This window comes from Giraffa tippelskirchi, chromosome 9 (genome assembly GCF_054371585.1).
Source record: "Giraffa tippelskirchi isolate mGirTip1 chromosome 9, T2T-mGirTip1v1.2.pri, whole genome shotgun sequence".
In the NCBI taxonomy this organism is placed as follows: Eukaryota; Metazoa; Chordata; class Mammalia; order Artiodactyla; family Giraffidae; genus Giraffa; species Giraffa tippelskirchi.
This window is the reverse complement of record NC_137283.1, coordinates 5137206-5155665: the sequence shown is the minus strand read 5'-3', so window position 1 is coordinate 5155665 and position 18460 is coordinate 5137206. Positions and strand designations below refer to the sequence as shown.

General features: G+C 43.0%; 1 protein-coding gene and 1 non-coding gene across 26 annotated transcripts in view; both read left to right on the top strand.

The window, feature by feature from the left end:
- The window catches only part of GADL1 (glutamate decarboxylase like 1), a 647456-nt gene that overhangs the window by 555067 nt on the left and 73929 nt on the right, over positions 1-18460 (top strand). For 21 of the 25 annotated variants that reach the window (XR_014064522.1, XR_014064521.1, XM_081527037.1 and 18 more), the window contains one exon: positions 8208-8297. Coding sequence is in view for 20 of the 25 variants with exons in the window: in XM_081527037.1 (XP_081383163.1) it covers positions 8208-8297 (90 nt within the window). In the remaining 5 variants the exon portion in view is untranslated. Of the gene's footprint in view, positions 1-8207; positions 8298-9844; positions 10656-18460 lie in introns of those variants that run through there. The other 4 variants (XR_014064519.1, XR_014064520.1, XR_014064518.1 and 1 more) reach the window with 2 other exon arrangements.
- Positions 3946-4048, top strand: LOC145522097 (U6 spliceosomal RNA). The gene has a single exon (XR_014065911.1). It is a non-coding gene; the product is annotated as a U6 spliceosomal RNA (small nuclear RNA).

Here is an 18460-nt window from a genome sequence, read left to right as displayed (position 1 = left end):
TACTTAAGAGAAGAAAGAATACAGGTTTGATGGGAACCCAGGTCTGTAAAACTACAAGGCTGTCAATTTACAAAAAACCAGTCTGTCATGGCATATATGTTTTTCACTGTGAAACAGATGGCAGTGAGAGCGTTAAGTGGAACATTAAAAACTAAATGAACACAACCAAACAGCGTATCCAGTACTTGAATGTCTTTTCCTAAAAAGAATAAAAATAACGTATATGTTCTTGAAGATGGTTGAAATTTATCATTTCAAATGAATTCTGCATTATTCATAGGCTCCTGAAAATTCTAGTTTTCTGTGTTGGACCTAAGATCTAATAGATGGTTTCCTAGAGGTATATACTATCATTCACACATTCTATTTTGATCTCTTGGGAGAGTCCTAATTATTCAACTTTTTGTTTTTCTCTTCCTGAGTTCTGCCTTAGAAAGAGTTATTTAGGTTTCACCGACTTTCCAAGTTACAAAGGATCTTCAAGGACATCTAGTCAACTGCCTGCTCACTGCAGGAAATCTCTTGTTAGTTCTTGTAACAGGAAGTCAACTTCTACCTGAACACTTCCTATGTAAGAGAATTCACAGTTTATTCCTCTTCCAGGGAGCTCTAATTATTTGTGTTCTAATACTTACTGAATCCTACTCTTAGGATTCAATATGTATCAAGCATATTGCAACTTACAGTTTTTTAAACATAGTTTTTATGTAGTTATATTAGATCACAATGATCTTATAAATGCTAAATCCAATGCACATTCTTGAATCTCCTTGTTGGATTTCTGCAGCATTTTGCACCGTTACCCACTTTATCCCTCTTGAGATTCGCTCCTGTTTGGGCTTCCTCAGGTTTCTCTCCTAGTTTTTCTCCTTCCCATATGACTCGTTCTTTTCCGACTCTGTAAGAAAACCCAGTCTTCTTCATCTGGGTACCACTTAGATGTTCTGCAGTCTTCTGTCTCGGTCCTCTCTTGTGTCTACATACTCTACCTGAAATGTTTTATCCGTATCTAGAGCTTTGTCATCAACCATCTCAATAATGTCTCCGTCCTTGATTTGTCTCCTGGACTCTAGTCCTTTGTATGTCCTGAAATGTTCAACGAGACTCTCTCAGGAGCCTCAGATTCATCACTTCTAAAGCTGAGGTGTAGCCATTTTCTTTATCAGCAGTTTGATAAATTCATTTTCCAGATGAATTTTTGGAATTCTTTTCCAGGAGAGCTATGACCCACTTTCTTTGTTATTAGAACTCAAATCCGTCTTTAAGAAGTCTTGATGCTGTCTTCACTGTTTCCCTTCTCCACTCCTCAAGCCGCCACCTTAGTTCAGACCCCCCCAGGTTGACACTGTCTCCCAACTCATCCCCTGCTTCCAGTCTTAGACCTCTTAGCCCATCTCCACACTGTAGCCACCAGGAGGGCTCTCTAATAAAATGAAATCTGTGCCCTGGACTGAAACTCTCCAGCTGCTTCTGGGATGAAGCCCAGTGTGCCCAGCATGGCTGAGGAGGAAGCCCTTCATGAAGGGTGCCTGTCTCTGTTTCCAGCACCACGCCTCCTCAGCTCACCCTGACGCCTGCTCGTCCCAAGCGCTATCATCACCCTGGGTGCACGGGCTTCTACATGTGAACTCGTTTGCTTTTTCAGGAACGTTTCTTGGGTTATGAGAAAGTTCTTCTTTTAAAATGCTCATCCCATTGCAGTTTGATCACCTGTATCTTTAATAGCTTTATTACTATTCTCTGAGTTGCTGGAGATAAGCATTACGTGTAAGTCATTTTTTCTACATTTTATCTCTAGAACATAGAAAAAGTTTGAGTTCTATTCTGTGTTTCTTATTAAATTGAACATTTAAGTTGCCCTTCTTCTGACATGCTAGAATTTTTTCATGGTCCCTTTCTAATACATAGGCAGAAATTTGCACAGTGATGTGTCTCACCTGGTAGAGATGTTAATGGTGCTGTTCATCCACCTGAAGAGGACATATTTTCCTACCAGTATAGTTCCAGATAATAGTCACTACATGGGAGAGTGCCTTCTGTGTGCCAGATGCGATGGTAAATATTGGAAATAATCCCTTTACTCATCAAGCCATCTCTGTGGGGTAGACAGTGCAATCTCCATCTTATAGATTAGGAAGCTGAAGCTTAGAGCGCTTGGACAGATACCTGTCCAAGCAAAGATCTGGTGAAGATGGGATTCAGACTGCATCCATGTGACTCCAAAACCCAGGCTCTTTGTGCTACCAAGTGCTGTCTTTGGAATTTTTCAGTAGTGTAATCGGTTACTTAAAATCTGAGCTTGAAGTCAAATAAAATCCATCATGACCCCCTTGTCCATTCTACATTTGCATAATTGATCATTTCAGTCTATGTGCTAGATTCTACATTTATACTTATTAAAAAGCATAGTGCTAGCTTTTATTATTATTGTTGTGGTTGTGACCCAATGATATTGCAGAAAGGGAGAAGAATTTCCTTTGACAAAACTCAGTTTTAGAGAATGCAAGCCACTACAGCTTGGTGACCATTGACTTTTTCCCCCCAAGAGTCTCATATTATTTGCTCAATAATCCTTGCTGGAATTGACATCAAAGCACTGGCTTTATTTCTTGGAATATATCTCCTTTCTTTCTCTGTGAAAATCAGAGTGGAATGAACCCATCTTTTCTTTCGTGACAGTTCTTTACGTCTTCATGAATTTTTAACAATGATGACAACACTTTTCCTGCTATAGATTTTTTGTGCCATTCTATCACCTGCCTGGTATGGACACTGGATTCCTTCTTACGCCTTCTCAATGTTGCAGTGTCTGACAATATGGGCTAAATGTGGCCCTAAGGCAACCAAGAGGTCAGGCTTCCATATATGTTTGCAATTAAGTGGCATGTGGATAATTCTACTCTGAAAATACAGTTTAGTGCTTTGAAGGCACTTGAAGAAAGTCTATATAAAATAAAAGCTACATAGGCAAAGAGACAGGAAAACTCAATATGAACATTCTTTGTGAATATTCAAGGTTTATTGTTTATTTTAAAAAAAAAAACTTATTTTTTTTCAAGTTTTAATAATTTGAGGAATGATTATCATACAGGTATTCCACCAAATGGCACATCAGATTTCCTCCATGAAATGAAATTTCAAAAAGGCTTCACCAGTTTTCAAATGTCATAGCACTGAAGCCACACCATTCTCAACAAGGCTGGGCAAAGAGATCACAGACTTGTCACTTCTGAAATATCTAAACTGAAACTGACTGAAGGAAGAAAGTTTAAAATGTGATTCAAAAGGCATAAGCCCCAAATTATAAAATATTGAGCAGATGTGATAGCAGATAGAAACGATTGCAAAATGATTCACAATATTGCCATGCAAATAAAAGAGAATGGCTAATTTAATGATGTGTTAGTCACTCAGTCATGTCTACGACCCCATGGATTTGTAGCCCACCAGACTCCTCTGTCCATGAAATTCTTCAGGCAAGAATCCTGGAGTGGGTTGCCATTCCCTTCTTCAGGGGATCTTCCTGACCCAGGGATCATCGAACGGAGATCTCCTGCATTCCAGGCAGATTCTTTACCTCTGAGCCACCAGGGAATCAGATAGAAGCTACTGCAAAATGATTCATAATGTTGCCCTGCAAACGAAAGAGAATGGCTAACTTAATGATGTGTTAGGGTCTAATAAGAAGACAAAAACTACACAATAATTTGAAGTGGGAAAATAAAATGAAAAGAATTATAGTGCTTGGAACTTCCCTGGTGGTCCAGTGGCTAAAACTCTGTGGTCCCAATGCAGGGGGCTTGGGTTGGATCCCTGGTCTGGGAACTAGATCCTGCCTGCTGCAACTAAGAGTTTGTACGCCACAACAAAGAACCCACATGCCATAACTAAGACCCGCTGTAGCCAAGTAAATAATTTTTTTTAAAAAAAAAAGAATTATCATGCTTGCTTTAATAGCACATATATTAAAATTAGAGTGATACAGAAAAGATTAGCATGGTCCCAGTACAACGATAATATGTAGATTTGTAAAGAGTTCCATAAAAAAAAGAATTATTAATAGGGGATTGGAGTCATGAGAGCTGCCTCACAAGAGAGAAAAAGACCTTAAGAAGTACAGAAATAGCAGATGATGTAGAGAACAGCTGTCACTTCTAGAACTGAGATGGAGCATCAGACAAGAGTCCGCCCCCACCCAGATCTGAGATCCAGACTTGGTTAGAAAGGGCGTGTGTGACTCACAGGATGGCAGGCACATCCTCCAAGGTGGCAGACCGGTGGGGTCTCTAGGGATCCACCAGCTGGGGTGCTGGAGAGCAGGACGCTGATTTCAGGGCATTGCCCTATCTTGGACTCACTCAAGCCGTCTGAGGCAAGTTCGCCTAGCTGGCAGCCTTCCCTATGAGATCCCTGGTGGAGAGTGTGCAAGGGAAAACCATTATGGGCGCCCACCTCCGACCAGGCTGTGGTGAAGCCGCCCCAGGGTGCGGTGCTGGGGGAAGCTGTTGGGGCCAGTTGGTGCTGGTCACCAAAACTGCTGATGAGAGCCCCACCCACTGCAGGAACCCTGTGAGATGAGCCCAGGAGACCAGGAGAAGGCAGCTCCTCCTCCTCTGTGTCCCTCCGGCACCCTCTGCTGATAAAGTCTCTGATCGGACCAGACTGCAAGGAGAAATATTTATAGTGTCCACCTCCATTATTGCAGGACATACAGAGAGGGTGGATTTGGAGCTGAGAGGCAATAAATTGATAACTGACATAAATGGTATCTGGAAAAAAATCCTTCGTTTATATAAAGACACAAATTCCTATAATCTAGTGACAGATAATAACTGCATTTTTTTCTACTTTCTAATCAACCGTAGTGACTTTATTTATTCAACAAAAGATTTGTTCACATTAGATGATTAAATAATTTGAAGGCCAGGACAGTCTAGTCTAGAAAAACCAAATTAATCATAAATTAGAAAACCAAGTATAAATTGTGTAGATTTGTAAAGACTGTTATAGTCTCATGATAAATGTTTGTGGAAAGTGACTAGAATTACAAAGTACTCCATTTTGAACTCCTCTCTGTTTTGAAGATTGTTAGCTCCTTTTTTATTTTTTTAATCTTTGGACTTTTTTTTTGGTCAAATTCAATAAACCTGTTACAGACTTCAAAGGTGAAAGGATGATCAGATCAAGAGCTTATCTTGTTGAGCTGGGAATGTTTCTGGGCTATCACTTGTAATTTAAAATCTACTAAAATCCAAACTCTCTATAGTACCAGTTTTGATTTTAGGAGATGAGATGATAGCCATTTCCTCTCTCTCTGAAATACTTTGAAACTTTATGCTGACACTGGTTGTTACCTGCAAACTGTGTTTGTGGTGGGAAAACAGAAGTCATTTCAAAAACTATCCGCATGAAAAACCAGATGAGGAAGGTGCCAAGTGGGCGGGCATGACCCATGGTCTTTTCTGAGTACAGCTTGGTGTGTCTGAGTTGTCAACCCCCAAGGTAATGTCTGTTATCACCTGGTCATTGAGTACAAGTCTGTGATTGCCCCTAGCAGGCCCTGTGTTTATGTCTCTGTGAAAACAGCTGCCTGGAGCCTATTGTGAGACCTTATTCCACATTTAACCAAAGTATTTCAGATAGAAAAACAGATTACTGGAGAAAATAACTGGGCCATTTTAGACCAGAAGTTCTCAAACATAGATGATGTACAGCTCACTTGAGATCACCTGAAATGCGTCTTCTTAAAAGCTAATTTATTAACTAATTTATTTATTTGGCTGCATCGGGTCTTCGTTGAGGCACGTGGGGATCTTTCACTGTGCATGGGCCCAGTAGTTGCAGCACTCAGGCCTAGTTGCTCTAAGGCATGTAGGATCTCTCTGACCATGGATTGAACCCATGTTCCCTGCACTGGAAAGTGGATTCCTAACCACTGCACCACCAGCGAAGTCCCCAGAAGTGCTTCTGAAAATGCCAGTTCTTCAGCCATTTCTGTGATGGACTGAACTGCACTCCGGGGGTTCCAAGCCCAGGGGCTAAGTGTGCACTGTGAGCAGGGTCTCTAGTGGACTCACACCCTTCCCAGTGCTGACACTCGAGAGTTAGGAGTCAAGGTGATGCTCTGTTTCTTTTCTTTCCTTCTGATGCTGTATTGATCAGGGTCACGGCAAGGCTGGTTAAGTGAAGCCCAAGTATGCCACATGTTATCAATTCACAGGTAATCGGTGATTTTGCATTCATCAACTATAGCAGATAATAGAAGACAACTTTGGCTTCCTTAAAGAGAGAAGAAGTTGTTGGAAGGAGATGTGGGAGATAACTTAATGATCAGGATTCAGTTCAGATAAGTCGCTCAGTCGTGTCCAACTCTTTGCGACCCCATGAACTGCAGCACGCCAGGCCTCCCTGTCTATCACCAACCCCCGGAGTTCGCCCAAACTCATGTCCATCGAGTCAGTGATGCCATCCAACCATCTCCTCCTCTGTCATCCCCTACTCCTCCTGCCCTCAGTCTTTCCTAGCATCAGGGTCCTTTCAAATGAGTCAGCTCTTCGCATCAGGTGGCCAAAGTATTGGAGTTTCAGCTTCAACATCAGTCGCTCCAATGAACACCCAGGACTGATCTCCTTTAGAATGGACTGGTTGGATCTTCTTGCAGTCCAAGGGACTCTCAAGAGTCTTCTCCAACACCACAGTTCAAAAGCATCAATTCTTCTGTGCTCAGCTTTCCTTATAGTCCAACTCTCACATCCATACATGACCATTGGAAAAACCATAGCCTAGTCTAGACGGACCTTTGTTGGCAAAGTAATGTCTCTGCTTTTTATTATGCTGTCTAGGTTGGTCATAACTTTCCTTCCAAGGAGTAAGCGTCTTTTAATTTCATGGCTGCAATCACCATCTGCAGTGATTTTGGAGCCCCCAAAAAATAAAGTCAGCCACTGTTTCCCCATCTATTTGCCATGAAGTGATGTGACCGGATGCCATGATCTTAGTTTTCTGAATGTTGAGCTTTAAGCCAACTTTTTCACTCTCCTCTTTCACTTTCGTCAAGAGGCTCTCTAGTTCTTCTTCACTTTCTGCCACAAGGGTGGTATCATCTACATATCTGAGGTTATTGATATTTCTCCCGGCAATCTTGATTCCAGCTTGTGTTTCTTCCAGCCCAGTGTTTCTCATGATATACTCTGCATATAAGTTAAATAAGCAGGGTGACAATATACAGCCTTGACGTACTCCTTTTCCTACTTGGAACCAGTCTGTTGTTCCATGTCCAGTTCTAACTGCTGCTTCCTGACCTGCATACAGGTTTCTCAATAGGCAGGTCAGATGGTCTGGTATTCCTGTCTCTTGAAGAATTTTCCACAGTTTGTTGTGAGCCACACAGTCAAAGACTTTGGCATAGTCAATAAAGCAGAAATAGATGTTTTTCTGGAACCCTCTTGCTTTTTTGATGATCTATCGGATGTTGGCAATTTGATATCTGGTTCCTCTGTCTTTTCTAAAACCAGCTTGAACATCTGGTAGTTCACGGTTCATGTATTGCTGAAACCTGGCTTGGAGAATTTTGAGCATTACTTTACTAGCATGTGAGATGAGTGCAATTGTGCAGTAGTTGTAGCGTTCTTTGGCATTGCCTTTCTTTGGGATTGGAATGGAAACTGACCTTTTCCAGTCCTGTGATCACTGCTGAGTTTTCCAAATTTGCTGGCATATTGGGTGCAGCACTTTCACAGCATCATCCTTTAGGATTTGAAATAGCCCAACTGGAATTCCATCACCTCCACTAGCTTTGTTCGTAGTGATGCTTCCTAAGGCCCACTTGACTTCACATTCCAGGATGTCTGGCTCTAGGTGAGTGATCAGACCAGAGGGACAAGTGAGGGCACCTCTGGGTGTATGCGTGTCAGGCACGGTAACTAATGCCTAGTTAGAGCTGCGTTGGGTCAGCTTCTAACTTCACTGTGTTTATTCTTGTTCTTGTGCTCACCCCATACCCAGAGGGAATAGCACTCTCTGGGTACACCAAAGGAGAAGAAAATTTCCCAATAAGCTGTTACCGAAAGTAAGGCAGGATGGATGTCTAATCTATCATATTCTGGTCTTACCAACGTAAGACACATATGATGACTCAGAGAAACTAGCTGAGAGTTGAACTGCATTCTAAGATTAATTAACAGCTTTCAAACTTTCTTCCTCTTCAGCCTGAATATGCCAATATTTGCTTTTGGTACATTCCACCGAGCCTGAGACAGATGGAAGAAGGACCTGAGTTCTGGGCAAAACTTCATTTGGTGAGTAATAAGCATATCACATCTTTCCTTCCGATGATGTAGATCAATGCCCGTTGCCTATTGAGCCTGTAAATAATTTCAGACTCCAAGATCTTCTTGAAGTTCTAGAGAGGTGGTTCTTAGTATATTAAAAGCTAAGCATATCCCAAACAGTTGTAAGCATTGTTTACATTTGACCAGCCAACACACTTGGCACACACATACAAATTCAGAATAATTGTGCTGTTTGCAAAATGGTTGTAGAATTTATGAGAAGTTCTCATTCACGGTGCGCTTCAGAGCATGCAATCTGGCAGTGGCTAATGTCGTACAATGAAGGGCTTCTTTCTTCATCTCTGCTGGTGCTTGCCTGTGACTGTTTGCATCACCTCACTAGAAGGTAACCTTAAAGTCTAAATCTGGTCCCCTTTGTGGATGTGAGACTTTCTGTTCTTTCTGTCAACAAAGACCCTGCATCTTTTGCCCAAGGGACTAACATAAAAAAGAAAGAGATGCCAGCAATGAATTTCAACTCACCATCAAACTGAATATGCTGCAGGGAACCTTCACACACAGCTGGGGCGGGCTGGCCATCCAGAGCGAGGAGAAGCCTCGGGCGCTCTTGTGTCCCTCCTGCACCTCCCCTAGCATGGCCCTGCCAGGGAGCACCCTCCTTCTAGCCCACGTTTCCAAGAACTCGGAAGTCTCCCAGGTCGACCTTCCGTGACCTCACCTCCCTGCTGCATGGACGGAGTGTAGATTGAATTGAATGAGCATCCCCTGAGGACTCTGTGCATGTCATGTAAAGGGAAAGTTCTTGGTTACCATTCCGTCAGGAGCCCTGTATCCCTTGCCTGCTCCCTCTCCAGCACAGTGAGCTAGCTCTATGGACCTGACAGTAACAGCTCCTATTTGCAAACCCCTCTCTGCCCTCAGTGGGGAAATCAGTGATAGTTTTAACAGCTATAGTTTTATCATCGATAGATGATACCCCTTCTCCTTGCCCTCTAGAAGAAAAGGAAAAACTTGCCAATCAGGTGCTCACTATCCCTGGCCCGGGAGATATACACGTAAGGGACTTGGTCCCCGTCCTGGGAATCCCATATTCTAGGAGACAGACGAGTAAAGAGATCATCACAAGGTAACTCATAGGTGCCTCGATGGAGAGAAACACTATAAAGGCAGAGAGAAAGGACATCACCCTCTGTGTGTGACAGTAGATCGGAATCTTGAATAGTAAGTAGCTGCCAGTCAGGGACAACTGTGAAGAGGCGGGTTCCAGGAAGAATCACAGCATGATGGCCCAGAGGCTCGAGAGGAGGGCGTGGTGGAAGACCACGCAGAGTGGGGTGGGGGCAGTGCTGAGGGCAGGGTGAGAGCAGCAGGTGAGTGGCGTGCACAGCTGGAGGCCCATCTCCCACAGCGAGGTGCTTGGACTTTGTGCCTACTTAGGTGGAGGTGGGGAGATCATGACCTTTAAGCCGTAGCCACCTGGATCCTTCCCTGCAGCGTCTTCTTTTGCCTCGGGTCACTTTGTGTTTATTCGTGGCTCACTTTGTCTCCTGCAGGGTAGCACAGTACATACCCAATATATAAATACTCTACCTCTCATTAAACCTGCGGTCAGGCAGCAGAGACGGGGAGAGATGGACAGAGTTACCTGTGCGTTTGCCTAGACAAGCCCTCCATGGGCCGTTTCAGGCAGGATCTGGCTTGCCTTTCATACATCACACAGTGCAAATAAGGAAGCACTAAAGAATACATTTCAGACGGTAAGTGACTCAAAACGAAACAAGAGCTAAACGGTGTGAGAATTTACTCGTGATGTTTCCAGGGACACTGTTTGCTTTGATGGAACCCATGAGGCATTGTTTGGTGATGTGGGGGATAATTGCTAACAGCTGACAAAAACATGGTGACCATTCTTCTCTCTTTCTGATTGTTAAGAAAAGCACATGAGAAGGTGATGTTCATCTTTTACGGACCATTGCACGGACATGGATCAGGACAACTAAATAGTCCCTTTTACGTTTGGGGATACTATGGACTCACTCTTCCTTTGTTTAAAGAAATATTTACATGATCTAATCTCAGAAAATTTGAAATCAAGATGGATATATAAGTTAAAATCAGATAAATCAGCACATAATACAGTTTTAATCTTAACTGGAAGTTGAATATGAATCAGGGCCGTCTCTTCTCCCTGCAGTTTTTGCCAGCATTTGCGCTCTCGTGATTAACATCCATGAATCTCTATCCTTTCATTTTGAAAACGCTTTTCTGCCAGTTAGAACCTTGGGGCCCTTGCCCAGTCTAGTATCATGCTATTTTAATTGTTCTGGTTTCTTCTGATTAATAAACACGTATGTTGCAGATGAATCTTCATGGGTGCTCAGTCTTGTTTCCTTTTAGCCTCTCTCAGCGTAGATGTGGGTGCATGAATTTGGCAAGGCAGGGAGGCATATATATCTATTGATGATCTATGCGATTTCATGCTTACTGTAGTATGAGAATGCAAGCGTGTGATTTATAACCTGGAGTGTACTTAAAGCACACTTGAAATATATTTCAGGGTTTATCTTGGTTGGAGAATCACAAACAAATAAATAAACCGAATAAGACTTTGCCCCTCCGCTTCAGACTGGAGTCAGACGGAGCTGTCAGATTTCAGAATCAATGGTGTGAGAAGTCTTCTCTCTGGCAGTAGGAGGGGAGAAAGTTTATTTGGTAATGAAGCTGGAGTTTGAGTGTGTAGGTGTGTGTGTGTGTATCTGTGTATGCTTATGTGCACATGTGAGGCTGTTTTTGAGAACACAGTCACTCTCCTGCTGCTGTGACAGCCACTCTCTGACACTGTGTGTGCAGTGAGTTCCAGACCCCTTTTTAAGTTGTCCTCCGTTAGAGCTCTTCTTTTTGTTTTTTTTTCAGGCATTGCGGCATTCTAGGTCTTCATTAACAATCCTGAGCAGATTGTTCTTGCATCTTTTCTGGTCTCTGTCTCCTGTTTATTTTTTCTTCTCTCCACACAGTCATACCTGCTGCCCTGTTTTATCTCCTCATTTCCCTACTGAAGGCCTCTGAATGCGTTCCTTGTTCTTCCAGTCATAGCTTTCCACCCGATCGACCACCGACCACTGTTTATAATAAATTCTGTTCATGTTCTCTTTATTCTCTGAAGATGAAACCAATAGAAAATAAGACCTACCTACGTGGAATTTTGTAAAAGGTAGCAGAAGGCCATACTGGTCATATGAAGGAATAATAATCTTTAAAGGTGTGTATTTTATTACATAAACATTTGGCACAACAGTATTAGAAGACACGAGGAAGTGATAAGATCCTTACACGTCCTCTTAGAATCACCATGAATATGACTCTTAAAAGTTGGTGATTTTGCTGATGCAAATAATAGCAATGGGATGATGATATTAGTGACATAACATTCTTTTTTTTTTTTTTTAATTTTTACTTTTTGGCTGTGCTGTGCGACATGCGGGGTCTTAGCTCCCTGCTCAGGGATTGAACTCATGCCCGCTGCACTGGAAGCACAGTCCCAACCACTGGCCCCCCGGGGAAGGCCCCCTAATCTTCAAAAAAAGACACACAACTCTAGGTAAAGCTTTGAAGAACACACTTCCCCTTGATTTACATGATAGTAGAAAACTTAGTGTTTATTTAAAACGGGCATAGAATAGTTTGCATTTGCTTGTGAAACAGGGTTCTGACAACTGTAATCAGGCTCTTGGGTTCCCACATTTCCAGCAGGACGTTTGAAAGGCCTGCAGGATGTGGGATGGCTCTTTCTGGCTCAGGACCGCTCTGCACACGGCAGGGCAGCTGACATCTGGGTGCCCAAGCTACTGAACACCAGTAGCAACCCCCAGACATCAAGAAAACCAAAAGCATCTCCCTGAATTCCCAGAATATTCCCTGGAGGTGTAGTACCGTTCCCTTGAGAATGACTGATCTACAGGATACACTCTAGTCCATTCTGCTTGGCATCCAAAGGCCTCTATGTCTGATCCTCAGGCATTAAAATAGCAAGACATTTTTAAAAACTTCAATATTCAGCTATAGGGAATTGGTTCAAATATAGTACACAATTTATATGCAAATTTGTAGTGTATAGACAATTAAAATTTTGTTCCAGAATAACATATTCATAATTTATTATTAACTGGAAAGATAAGTTATGGAACAGTCACTACAGCACGATGCGAATTTTGAAAAATTACTGTTTGTATGTGTGTGTGCTCAATCACTCAGTCGTGTCTGACTCTTTGCAACCCCGATGGATTGTAGCCCACCAGGCTCCTCAATCCATGGAATTTCCCAGGTGAGAATACCAGAATGGGTTGGCATTTCTTCCTCCAGGGGATCTTCATGACCTAGGAATCAAACTTGCGTCTCCTGCATCTCCTGCTTTGGCAGGTGGATTCTTTACCACTAGTGCCACCTGGAAAGCCCCTAGTTTGTATATACATAGATATTCATGTACATATGAAATATTGTTTATGTGGTTAGGAAAGTGACAGACAACAGACACCAAACTATTTTAGAAATAGTTACAGGTGATTTTTCCCTTTCTTTTTATTCCTCTGTACTATCTTAATTTCTATAATCAATATATATTGCTTTTGTGAAGGTAATAGTAACGACAGCAACAATAATAGTAAACCAAAGTATAGACCCAATGAAGTCATAGAGTTTCTTGAGTGTTTATCCAGACAAAGGCTATCCAAGTTTTGACCACAATCTTGTAACAGTTAGAAAAAAAATTTTAATTGAGTATTTACCCCAATATGTGTTCAGTTCAGTTCAGTCGCTCAGTCGTGTCCGACTCTTTGCGACCCCATGAATTGCAGCACGCCAGGCCTCTCTGTCCATCACCAACTCCTGGAGTCTACCCAAACCCATGTCCATTGAGTCGGTGATGCCATCCAACCATCTCATCCTCTTTCGTCCCCTTCTCCTCCCGCCCCCAATCCTACCCAGCAGAACAGTATGAAAAGGCAAAAAGATAGGACACTGAAAGATGAACTCCCCAGGTCAGTAGGTGCCCAACATACTAATGGAGATCAGTGGAGAAATAACTCCAGAAAGAATGATGGGATGGAGCCAAAGCAAAAACGATACCCAACTGTGGATGTGACTGGTGATAGAAGAAAAGTCTGATGCTGTAAAGAGCAATATTGCATAGGAACCTGGAATGTTAGGTCCATGAATCAAGGCAAATTGGAAGTGGTCAAACAGGAGATGGCAAGAGTGAACGTCGACATTCTAGGAATCAGCGAACTAAGATGGACTGGAATGGGTGAATTTAACTCAGATGACCATTATATCTATTACTGTGGGCAAGAATCCCTTAGAAGAAATGGAGTAGCCATCATGGTCAACAAAAGAGTCCAAAATGCAGTACTCGGATGCAATCTCAAAAACGATAGAATGACCTCTGTTCGTTTCCAAGGCAAACCATTCAATATCACGGTAATCCAAGTCTATGCCCTGACCAGTAACGCTGAAGAAGCTGAAATTGAACGGTTCTATGAAGACCTACAAGACCTTCTAGAACTAACACCCAAAAAAGATGTCCTTTTCATTATAGGGGACTGGAATGCAAAAGTAGGAAGTCAAGAAACACCTGGCGTAACAGGCAAGTTTGGCCTTGGAGTACAGAATGAAGCAGGGCAAAGGCTAATAGAGTTTTGCCACGAGAACGCACTGGTAATAGCAAACACCCTATTCCAACAACACAAGAGAAGACTCTACACATGGACATCACCAGATGGTCAACACCGAAATCAGATTGATTATATTCTTTGCAGCCAAAGATGGAGAAGCTCTATACAGTCAGCAAAAACAAGACCGGGAGCAGACTGTGGCTCGAATCATGAACTGCTTATTGCCAAATTCAGACTTAAATTGAAGAAAGTAGGGAAAACCACTAGACCATTCAGGTATGACCTAGATCAAATCCCTTATGAGTATACAGTGGAAGTGACAAATAGATTTAAGGGACTAGACCTGATAGACAGAGTGCCTGATGAACTATGGACAGAGATTCGTGACATTGTACAGGAGACAAGGATCAAGAAAATCCCCATGGAAAAGAAATGCAATATGTTTTAGTTGTTGTTAAATTATCTGCATGTATTAATTTTTTTTAATTTCCTTTTATCTATTTGGCCACATCAGGTCTCGTTGCGCCACTTGTGATGTTCTGGCATGTGGACTCTCTAGTTGTGGAGTGTGGGCTTAATTAGTCTGTGGCATGTGGCATCTTAGTTCCCGACCAGGGATCAAACCCCAAAATCGGACCGCCAGGAAAGTCCCCTACATGTATTCATTTTAAAAATAGTATGTACATTTAAACGATACACAAAATAAATATTGGGCTTCTCTTGTGGCTCAGCTGGTAAAGAATCCGCCTGCAATGTGGGGGACCTGGGTTCGATCCCTGGGTTGGGAAGATCCCCTGGAGAAGGGAAAGGCTACCCACTCCAGTATCCTGGCCTGGAGAATTCCAGGGACTGTATAGTCCGTGGGGTTCCAAAGAGTCGGACACAACTGAGCGACTTTCACGATTGTCAGAGAACAAACAGGTGTTTTAGGAATGGGTTTCAAAGTTTAATCACCCAGAGAGGCTCTAACCTTGTCTTCTTCTGCCAAAGGGTCTTGTTTGGAGACCGCGACTATGCCGCGGTCAGTCAGTCTGCAGACATCCGCGTTCCCTTCACACTTCTCTGTCTCTCCTCTCCTTACCTCCTTGCTGAGACACTCACACTGTCTGCGCTGATTTCAGGTTCAGAGACGGTGCCCCTGGGTCCAGAGCCAGAGCTCTGGCAGGCCTCCCAGGGCTTCTAAAGACTGCCTGCCCTGTGGTCAAGAATGCATCACTCCCTAAGGCGACTTTGGGAGTCCATCACTCCATGGCTAGGTAGGAAGGGCAGGGGAGCTGGGGAGAGGGGGCAGAGAGAAAGCTGAAGCCATAAGACCCAGGGGATGTAACCGAAAGTTTGTCAGTTGGTTTTATTTCATCATGACTCAGTGTTCTGATGCAGAAGAGTTCCTCTTCTGTCGACATTTCTTCAACAGTTCTGCATTCCACCAACATAATTTACATTTGTAAAAGGAATTAATAAAGTGGTTTTTGTAATCAGGCATGGTCATTTCAACTTTTTTTTTCATTCACAGACTTGCAGATTTGTGGCTAATGTTGGACATTTATAACAGGCTCCTTTCTCCTCCATGGTCGGTCAGATCAGTCCTTCAGTTGTGTCCAACTCTTGGCGACCCCATGAACCGCAGCACGTCAGGCCTCCCTATCCATCACCAACTCCCGGAGTTTACCCAAACCCATATCCATCGAGTCAGTGATGCCATCCAACCATCTCATCCTCTGTTGCCCCCTTCTCCTCCTGCCTTCAATCATTCCCAGCATCAAGGTCCTTTCAAATGAGTCAGCTCTTCACATCAGGCAGCCAAAGTATTGGAGTTTCAGCTTTAACATCAGTCCCTCCAATGAACACCCAGGACTGATCTCCTTTAGGATGGACTGGTTGGATCTCCTTGCAGTCCAAGGGACTCTCAAGAGTCTTCTCCAACACCACAGTTCAAAAGCATCAATTCTTCTGTGCTCAGCTTTCTTTATAGTCCAACTCTCACATCCATACATGACCACTGGAAAAACCATAGCCTTGACTGGACGGACCTTTGTTGACAAAGTGATGTCTCTGCTTTTTAACATGCTGTCTAGGTTGGTCATAACTTTCCTTCCAAGGAGTGTCGTCTAATTTCGTGGCTGCAGTCACCATCTGCAGTGATTTTTGAGCCCTGAAAAATAAAGTCAGATACTGTTTCCACTGTTTCCCCATCTATTTGCCATGAAGTGATGGGACCAGATGCCATGATCTTAGTTTTCTGAATGTTGAGCTTTAAGCCAATTTTCTCACTCTCCTCTTTCACTTTCATCAAGAAGCTCTTTAATTCTTCTTCACTTTCTGCCATAAGGGTGGTGTCATCTGCATATCTGAGGTTATTGATATTTCTCCCGGCAATCTTGATTCCAGCTTGTGTTTCTTCCAGCCCAGCATTTCTCATGATGTACTCTGCATATAAGTTAAATAAGCAGGGTGACAATATACAGCCTTGACGTATTCCTTTTCCTATTTGGAACCAGTCTGTTGTTACATGTCCACTTCTAACTGTTGCTTCCTGACCTGCATACAGGTTTCTCAAGAGGTGGTCTGGTATTCCTGTCTCTTGAAGAATTTTCCACAGTTTCTTGTGATCCACACAGTCAAAGGCTTTGGCATAGTCAATAAAGCAAAAATAGATGTTTTTCTGGAACTCTCTTGCTTTTTCGATGATCCAGCGGATGTTCGCACTTTGATCTCTGGTTGAGGACTAAATCTTTTAGAACCTGCTTGATGGGTTTGTTGTTTATTGCTTATTTGGTGGTATAACTTGATGCGGCACTCTAGGCATTTTTGGAGGGAATCTCCTGTTCTCGCTGGTGGGTTTCCAGTGAATAGCGTTTGAGACAGCGCGCACTGGGGAGGGCCGTGTGCTTCCGAGGACACCCACGCCCTGGGCCTGCGGCAGGGAGGGCCTCAGTGTGCTGGCTGTGCTTCCCTGGCTTCCTCCGTGCGTGCATTCACACGAGTGCATGTGAGTCCGGACACATTTTGAAGTCTTCTGTGTATTTTGAGGACTTGATTTTGATTTTCTTTCCCTCATCATCTGTGACCTTGGCTTATCAATCACTCCTTTTTTGACTGTGAACTAAAAACCCCTGTTTCTGTAAAGGCATGACAATGTTTTGTTTTGTTTTTTTTAGTTCTACCGGTTTATTGCTACCAACCCATCTCCCTCCACCCTCATGCATGCATGCTCAGTCATGTAACCCCATGGACTGCAGCCCACCAGGCTCCTCTGTCCATGGACTTTTCCAGGCAAGAATACTGGAGTGGGTGTTTTTTTTTTTTTTAATTTTCAAACATGAGTTTCTTTTTTAACCCTGTGATATAGAATTTATAATATCTTCAAAAATCCTGTTTGCTAGTGGATATCCTTCATTTTAAAGCCAAACTTTAAAAATTATATTTAAGAATATACTAATATAGAAGTGTCTTGAAAAGAAAGTGAAAGTCACTCAGTCACGTCCGACTCTTTGTGACCCCATGGACTATACAGTCCATTGAATTCTTCAGGCAAGAATACTGGAGTGGATAGCCTTTCCCTTCTCCAGGGGATCCTCCCAACCCAGGGATCGAACTGGGGTCTCCTGCATTGAAAGCAGATTCTTTACCAACAGAGCCATGAGGGAAGCCCAAAATATTTCTAAGTGTAACTTGGGATGCTGTCCTTCTGATGTTGGCTGGGATGTCAATTTTGAAAATACTGTATTATGTCTTGTCTGCGTGCCTGCTTAGTTGCTCAATCATGTCTGAGTATTTGCAACCCTTTGGACTATAGACCACCAGGCTCCTCTGTCCATGGAATTTTCCAGGCAAAAACACTGGAGCAGGATGCCATTTCCTGCTCCAGGGGATTTTCCTGACCCAGGGATTGATTTTACATCTCCTGTGTCTCCTGCATCAGTAGGTGGGTTTACATGCTGAGCCATTGGAGACAGATACTATATTGTCTTTCCACAAACTACTAAGACCAGAGATAAAATGCTGTTCTTTTGGGTATTGTCTCAGGGAAAGAGGTTATTTTGTACAGTCTGTCAGATATTCTGTTAGTTGTAATCAGTTTCTTCTGTGTCATCAGGGGTCAAGGAGCTACTCGGTCCCTTGCATACAACCTCTTCAGAAGTCAGCCAGGGAAGCTGGGGTCCCTTGTGCTGAAGGAGGTGGGGTGCTTTGTCTTACAGGTTTTATGCCTCTCTCTCTTCCCTGTTGTTTCCGCGTGGTGTTTCTAAGTAGCTCTACTTTGTTGGGTCAATACAATTTCAGGCAGTTAAAGAGTCACACAGCTCCGTGTTGGGGGTGTGTGTATAAAGGGGAGGTTCACATGAGTTGTCCTTTGTATTCAGCAACACTTTTCAACATGTAGAATACATTAGTCAAATTGGTGTTGTTAATTTATTTCATATATTGCTTTCTGGTCTTTAAGCATTGTTTTCAGACATATAGGGAAGAGTTTCCACAGATTATTACTTGAACCATACCCCCCCC